Below are 8,283 nucleotides of genomic sequence, written 5' to 3'. Positions count from 1 at the left end.
AAAAAGACTATCTGGAGAAGTGGCCTTAGTGTTACATCTAGTGCTTAACTTTCTTGGCTCTGGAAACAGATTTGTATACTATGTTGCAAGTGTTGCTCAGATTTTTTCCAGATGTAAATTGTATCAGAGGTGGCTGTCCGGTAGTTCATCATTAGAATGCAATTTTATGGTCCCTCTTAAGAGATTTCTACTAAATTGAAATAAAACTTAGATATTTTCAAAGTAATTTTAACATTCATTTGCTTTTTTATTATGCTATTTATTATAAAGAATCCTCAGGGAAGTAAGTTTTGCATGGACTATGGCCACCAATCACATTTTTCTTTTTAAGTGTTTTATCAGTAAATGTTTACAGTACATAATGTTTTCATTCATGGTGGGGAGTTTAGTGATTGGATAGTTTTTGTTCTGTTGTTTGTTGTACAGTTGAAAATGGCTGGGCCCGGCTATTTAGTTCAGTGGTGCTGCTGCCTGCCTTGCAAATGCAAGGACCTCCCCAGTACAAAAGGAAAAAAAAGAAAGAAAGAAAATGGCTGTTTATAAGTAAGTCTGTGTCACAGGATGGTTTTTATTGCTAGCCTTTTGTGCTATTAAGCATGTAGTTAAATAAACCATTGACTGAAAACTTTTTACTGCCTGGGCTAAATGTAGTCTTTTCCATTAAAATGTTTTGAATTCTAGTGTTGGTTCTTTGAAAAAGTGAATGAGGAGTTCATGATTTTATTTTACCAAGCATAAGCTTTATAAACACTGTAATAGACTAATCTGAATTGGTCTTTGGTTTTTTGAAACAGGGTCTCACTATATAGTTGAGACTTGGAGCTCATGTAACCCGGGTTGGTCTCAAACTCAAAAGTGATCCTCCTGCTTCAGCCTCCAGAGTGCTGGGATTACAGGCGTGTGCCATCACTCCTGGTCCCTGAAATTGATTTTAATGATACAAGAACAAAAAGTAAAATGTCCAGTGTTCATTGTAAATCAGTATTATCCTTAATGTGTGTGATAAAACAGCATGTTTTGTTACATTTTTTGAGGCAGGGTTTCACTTTGTAGTGCATACTGGCCCTTAACTCACTGTAGCCCAGGCTGGCCTCAAACTTAAAACAATGCTCCCTCGGCCTCCCAAATATGCTGGGAGTACAGGTGTGCACCATTACACCCAGCAAGCATCTCTTATTAATAGGAAATACAACAGAGATGATGATGCAGCATCTTTTAGGTCAGATAGCTAATGTTGTTAGGCTCATCTGTAAAATGAAAAGGTTGAATTCTTTGGAGGGATGAAAACCTTTTATTTAACACGAGTTTTTGGGTTGGTTGATTTGTTTTTGAGGCAGGGTCTCTCTGCAGTTGAGGCTCACCTTGAACTCACTGTGTAGCCCAGGCTGGTCTCACAAAACTTGCTAGTATTGAGATTACAGGCACATGTCTGCCTAGCCTTTCAGTTTTTTAACACAAGACTTTTGTGAGTCCAGAAGTCACTGATATTGGGAAACATAGTGCAGAGACCTTCCCAGTAATTAGTTGTTTGCTTTTTATTATTTTCATTAGTGAAGTCTTGTGTCAGTTTTGGCTTTTCAGATACTTGCTAAAGTACTGCACCCTCTTATACCTCATTTATTTGGTATTCACTTTGTGGAGTAATTTTCCTAAGGAAGGGAGAAAGTTCTTGTTCAATCCAGATTTCTTCTAATTTCCTGAGAAGTCGGTAAACTTCCTCTGAAGAGCCAGATGGTAAATATTTTTGGGTTTTGTGGGCGATGTGCATTCTCTTGTCACATTGTTTGCTTGCTTGTTTTTAACCAACCCTTTTCAAAGTCATCAGCTCCTTGGGTATATTAACCATTTTATTATATTGCCTTCTCTAGACAGATACTTTGGACATAGTTGAGTCTGTTCACACTCTCCTCGGTCTCAAGGAAACATTGAGATTCTAGTTTGTCCTTACAGCTCTTTTCTGACACCAATTTAAATCAATTTCTTGTTGTTGTGTTTGTTAGGGTCTCACTATGTAGTTGAGACTGACCTGGAACCAGCCCAGAGTGGTCTTGAACTCACAGCAAGCCTCCTCCCTCAGCCTCCCAAGTACTGGGGTTATAGGCGTGTGCCACCATGCCTGGCTTAATTTTTTCATTAATGATACTCTTTTTATTTGTAGTTAGGACTGCACAATTTAGCAGAGCCACAGAAATAGTTTTAAAGGGAACCTGATCTCTGGAAATCATTTAACTTTTTTTTTTTTTTTTGAACTGGGGATCATACTCAGAACCTTGTTTTTGCCAGGCAGGCACTATGCTGCTGAGGTAAATCCCCAACCCTAACTTTTTAATCTATGTTATAAAGGCTGAGGACCTAGCTTGGTGGTAAAGTGCTTCCCCAACATATGCCTGAAGGCCTGGTTCAATCCCTAGTACTGCAGAAAAACAAATTTTGTACCCTAGCAATTATTTTTAAAGCATTTTAAAGCAGAAACAACTTAGCCATAACCCATACATAGCATGAATGAGGAGAGGCAGACCATATAGAAGAATCTTTAAATTTAACAACTTGAAGTTTTTTGTTTGATTTTGGTTTTTGAGATGAGTGTCACTATATAATTCAGGCTAGCCTTGAACTCACTAGGTATATGTAGCCCAAGCTGGCTTTCAACTTTTCCTGCTTCAGCCTCCCCAGTGCTAGGATTATAATCATGCCCAGCAACAGCTTGGTTGTTTTTTTTGTTTGTTTGTTTGTTTGTGGGTTTTTTTTTTGTAATGGAGATTGGGCCCTTGTGTTGATTTAATAATAACTTAGGCTAATTATTAGTGGTTCGGGGGTACAGCTCAATGGTAGATTGCTTACCTAGATGCACAAGGCCCTAGGTTCAATCCACAGTAACAAAATGATAATTTGGAAATTAAAGGTACACCAGTCTAAATAAAATTTCTCTTTTTGGGGTATCACTTTAGTCGTTTCAGGTCAGTCCCGTGTACAGTATTACTACATACATGTAGCTGCTTAGACTGGAAATCAAATGTTTTTGTTTTGTTATAATAAGCTCAAGTGTCAGTGTCATTTAAGATAATGCCATCATTTTATCTTTTTGAGACAAGGTCTTTGTAGTATAGGCTGACCTTTAACTTTTTGTATAGCCCATGTTGGCCTGGGATGCTTGATCCTCCTGCCTCAGCCTCCCGAGTGCTAGGATTGTAGGCATGCACTATCACAAGTGTCTAGACATCGGAAACATTTTTAATGTAATTAAGACTTTTTAATAATTTTCTTTAAACTTTTAGGCTAGTGATACAGAACGAGATGGACTAGCCCCAGAAAAGACATCCCCAGATAGAGATAAGAAAAAAGAGCAGTCAGATGTATCCGTTTCTCCTAAAACCTCAAAACATCATTATTCAAGATCACGATCAAGGTCAAGAGAAAGAAAACGAAAGTCAGGTAAGACACAAAATTAGTTTGCTTGCTAAAGTCTATGTTCTTCCCAGTTGAAAATGGGTTACAAAAAAATACTGGGGTTGGGTTGTATTTGGTTTTTTTTTGTTTTGTTTTACGGGGTGGGTTTCTTAAATTTTGGGAATATTTAAATTTGGATGACAGAAACTGTTAACTCTAAAATATTCAAAATTTTGCCATTCTATCATTGGCAAAATAGTTTTTTCCAACAATTATATAGGTGTCCAGACCCGTGAATATTATCTGAGGGTGATGTTACTTAATATCCTTTGAAGTAAGTTACAAGAACATTTCTAACCCTGTTCTTTTTAACTTAATGTTTTATTTTGAGGGTGGTTTTGTTGTTTTTGCAGGGGGGTTACTTGGAATCGAACTAGGACCTTGCACTTGCAAGGCAAGTGGTGGGACCCCTGAGCTAATCCCCAGCCCAGGGTTGGTTTGTTTTTACAGTGCTAAGTATACATGTAAAGACATTAGATAAGAGGTAGAATAGTACTGATAGAACTGAGTTTGAAAGTTTTAAGACCAGGACCTTAGTCATATATCGTTTGTACTTACAGTTAATCCTATACAAAGTTTTTATTTATTTTGATGTTGGGGATTGAGCCCAGGGTCTTTGCAATGGACTGCACCCATAATTCTTTTTTATTTTGAGACAGGGTCTGGCTCTAGTTAAGAGCAGACTATGAACTCAGAAGAGTCCTCCTCCCTCATCCTCCCTGGTACTGGGGTTATTGATAAGTACCACTATGCCCTGTCTTTATGACCTATTTTGAAAATTCATAAATTAGTAACATCTTTTTTACTATAATTATATTATATACCAAATATACCCCAAACTGTTTTTCTTTTTGCATTCTTTATTTCAGTTTTTGTCTTCTAAATTGTTTATCTCTCAATAAGACTATAAAGATCTATATACTAGAAAACAGGAACTAGTCAGAATGTTTTGTTAAAATACTAAGAATCTGTCATCAAAGACTGCTCTTCGCATATTTTGGTTTGTTCAGATTGACTTGTTTCATACACATATAGGATTAATGTGGTAGAATAATCTTACCCTGTCATTCTGGAGTTAAAGCTCAGTGATAAACCACTTGCACAGTATATACACATCCTGAGTTCCATCCCCAGTACTACCAGAAAGAAAAAAGCAGTCATTGGGGATGAACAAGAAGTTAACTCTAATTAGCCAAAGAGGGTAGAAGTTGTTAGTGATACATGATTGGAATTTGTGTTCAAGATATTTCTGTGTTTTTGTGATGGATGTTTTTTCTGTGTTCACAGATAATGAAGGAAGAAAGCACAGGAGTCGGAGCAGAAGCAAAGAGGTAATTAACACTTTGTGTGAATAGGTACTTTAAAATACTTGTGAAGTATCTGGTAGAAATGTTTGTGTGAATATGATATTGTCACGGTAAGTACAAAACTTGCTTAAAAGGTTAATTGGGTTATAAAAATAAGCATGATTTGGATTCATCAGTTTTCAAGGAGATAGTCTATTTGAAAGTACCTTCAAAAACTTAATTTTATTACTTTGTGAAACTATTCACAATAAAAATTTCATATGAAGAATATACTTGTTTTTTTTAGGCCTGTCACACAGAGCTTCCATTAATATCTGAGGTCCCTAGTCTCCTTACACCTGACAACTGCTCAGGATTTTTAATAGCAGTCTTCTGTAAGTAGCAGTACCCTAGATATCTGTGCACTACTTTTTCTTCATGAATGATACCAAGAGTTCCCTTTCCTTTAGTAAAACTAGTTCAATTTTCCTAGTAGTAATTTATTTTGAAATAAAACTGAGTGAGGGACAGCTGAAAAGGTGGCGAAGACACCAAAACTTGAGAGAGGTAAAAGAAAGGTAGTAGCTATAATGCACAAAAGTTAACTTGTTCGCCCACCTGAGAACACAAGTAATGAGTCGTAAAGGAAGAGCAGAAGTAGCCAGAAAGGGAGGAGAGGAGACTTATGGGGGCTGGGCAAGGGACTCCTAAAACAAGCGTGGGCAGGGACTTCACCTCTTCCCCTAATGGAAGCTCTGTTGAATTTTTAATTTAGGAGAGTTTTTGTGAAAATGACTATTTTGTTTAGCTCACATGATAACATTTCTATAATAAATCATACTCAGCGTGCTAATGCGCGAAGAGACTGAACTGAAGACGCTGCAGACTCAGATAGCAAAATAATAAGCCTACTTCATGATAAGGTAACTATTAGTCATTCAAACTCCTATTTCCCTTAAATATATCTTAAATCACTTAAGGGTTTTAATGTTTTACTTTTTTTAATAGTAATGTTATGTTTGGAAAAATGGTTTAAAATAAACTAAAACCTTTGAAAGTTTTAACCATTTAAAGCTTTTTCCAGTCTGCCACTAAATGGCAAAATCAAGGAAATTTTCTTTTCTGAGGTCATATTAATAGAGAACTGGCAATGAAACTAAAATTTTAACTTGTGCCTCCAGGTCTCTTTATTTTCTGCAAAATAAAAAGTAAACTATGATCATTTTCAGATGTATCATCATGCATGTTTAAAGTGATTGGCTAAGTTTTGTTTTTAAGTAAACTGTCTTGGAAAGAAAGCAGAATGCTTTGATTTATTTTGAGAAACACATGTTTTATTATGCTAGAGAAGTAGTGACCTGGGCATACAAAAACATGGGATCCAAGTTCACTTCAACTCCTGTGTAGCTGTGTGGCTTTAGATTTTAGTTTAGTTGTACATAAAGGAAGGGGATTAAATGAGAGGGTGTGAGTTTCCGAATTTTAACTTTAATGATCCTGAAATATTTGAGATTGTAAGCTTTAAGTGCAAGATGTATTTGACAATTTATAATATGGAAAAATTTAGCACTTTTGGTATTTGGATGGTAAGATGGAGATACAATCATACAGTTAATTTTAGCAACATCCTTCCGTATTGTAAAAGCTTCGGTTTTAATCTTTCAGAGTATGGGGGAAGTATGTGTGGTATGATGCGATAGTGATTAAACGTGTTGCCCTACTTTGCTTTCTTAAAAATTAAAAATAAATACATTTGCTGTTTTATACCCTAGATGCAGAAAATATAATAGAAGTCCAAGCTTGTAGGGTATAAACATTGCAAGATGATAAGTCATTGTTTCACTGTTTAGACATTGAAGAAAATTCAGGGCCTATCCTTTAGAATAAGTATGGTGGGTAGTCTAGCTATAAAAGAGATTCTGCAAATGTGTGACAAGTTATAGAAAATGACTTTTACTGGCTAATAAAGTATACTTAATTTAAATGCTTTTTTTCATGCATTTCATTGTGTTCTTATTTCCATTGTTTACTTTCTAAATTTAAAATTATGTGCTCTGGATTTAGAAATTGATATATATACATGGTTGGTATTCTTTTAGATAAGATAAATGTAGGGGTTCTTTGGTGTAATGGTTTTTTAATATTTCACTTTTGAAAATATTGTGATACTGAAAAATTTTGGGAGGAGACTGCATTTTGGGTGTTTATAAAGCATAAAATTAGTAACAACATCTGCAGCATTTGGGTGGTGTGAAACTAGATCTTTTTATTTGCCACACACTCCTAAGGTTACTAATGTTGCATCACAACATTTTTGTCTATTGATACCCATACTAACTCTTTTTGTTGCACTATTTTCCTGAAAGAACCAACTTCTTCTTAAAACAGGCAAGAAGACATGAATCCAAAGATAAATCCTCTAAGAAACACAAGTCTGAGGAACATAATGACAAAGAACATTCTTCTGATAAAGGAAGAGAGCGACTAAATTCTTCTGAAAATGGAGAGGACAGACACAAACGCAAAGAAAGAAAGTCGTCACGAGGCAGAAGTCATTCAAGGTCTAGGTCCCGTGAAAGGTAGGGGGCTTTGGTACTATGATTTCGTGCTTTCTGATAGTTTTGAATTACATAAAGTTTCTCATTAACCAAGCATTGCACACACACACAAAATCCTCATTAGGAAATTCAAGTTTCTTACTAACTTTACATAGTACTTTGCCAACTAATAGCTGAACCCTTTGGAGCTTACTTTCTGCTAAATCTAAAAAACGGTTTTGCAGACTAGAGGATGAGATGATTGGCCCTTTCAGTTAAGTCTAGATTTTCTTCAATCTCTTGATCACCTCTCTCAGTTAAGTCTTTTTTTTTCTTTTCTTTTTGTTGAGTTTATTGGTACAATCTAGATATACAGTACCGTTACATTCATTATTGGGATTCTGTACCTTTACATAATAGGTCTTGATTCTCATTTTTGAGTTATGTCTTTATAAACATCATGTATTTAGAGAATTCTGTCGTTGATGTATGTGTGCTATCAGCTTCTTTAAGTATTTAAATTTCTAAATAGGCCTGGGATTTAGCTCAGTGGTTCTGCTGCGTACCTCACAAGTGCAAGGACACAAGTTTGATCCCCGGTACCAAAAAAAATTATGGGTGTCCATGTTTGTGGCTTACATGACCACTATGAGTGAAGAGGATTATCTTTGGCTACACATTATATAACAAGCTTTATTAGATCTTTGTAACCTTTACAGTTAAGAAACAGCCAGGCATGGTGGCACATGGCTATAATCCCAGCACTCAAGAGGCTGAGACAGGTGGGTTGCTGTGAGTTCAATACCAGCCTGGGCCACATAGTGAGTTCCAGGTCAGTGTCAGCTACATAGTGAGACCCTGTCTCTAAAAACCTTAATTAACTAACTAATTAACTTATGGGCTGGGGATGTAGCTCAGTGGTGCTACACCTACCTAGCAAGTTCAAAATCCTGAATTCTACCTCTGGTGCCACAAAAAAAAAAAAAAAAAAAAAAAAAAAAAAAAAAAAAAAA

General features: G+C 35.9%; 1 protein-coding gene across 3 annotated transcripts in view; it reads left to right on the top strand.

Annotated features, from left to right (window-relative positions):
- The window catches only part of Rsrc2 (arginine and serine rich coiled-coil 2), a 20,787-nt gene that overhangs the window by 1,799 nt on the left and 10,705 nt on the right, over positions 1-8,283 (top strand). For 2 of the 3 annotated variants that reach the window (XM_010604356.2, XM_010604355.2), the window contains exons 2-4: positions 3,276-3,432; positions 4,735-4,778; positions 7,122-7,312. In XM_010604356.2, the coding sequence (XP_010602658.1) occupies positions 3,276-3,432; positions 4,735-4,778; positions 7,122-7,312 (392 nt within the window). Of the gene's footprint in view, positions 1-3,275; positions 3,433-4,734; positions 4,779-5,578; positions 5,657-7,099; positions 7,313-8,283 lie in introns of those variants that run through there. The other variant, XM_010604357.2, reaches the window with a different exon arrangement.

This window comes from Fukomys damarensis, unplaced genomic scaffold (assembly GCF_012274545.1).
Source record: "Fukomys damarensis isolate Sample0158 unplaced genomic scaffold, DMR_v1.0_HiC HiC_scaffold_12, whole genome shotgun sequence".
In the NCBI taxonomy this organism is placed as follows: Eukaryota; Metazoa; Chordata; class Mammalia; order Rodentia; family Bathyergidae; genus Fukomys; species Fukomys damarensis.
This window is presented reverse-complemented; position numbering and strand designations above follow the sequence as displayed.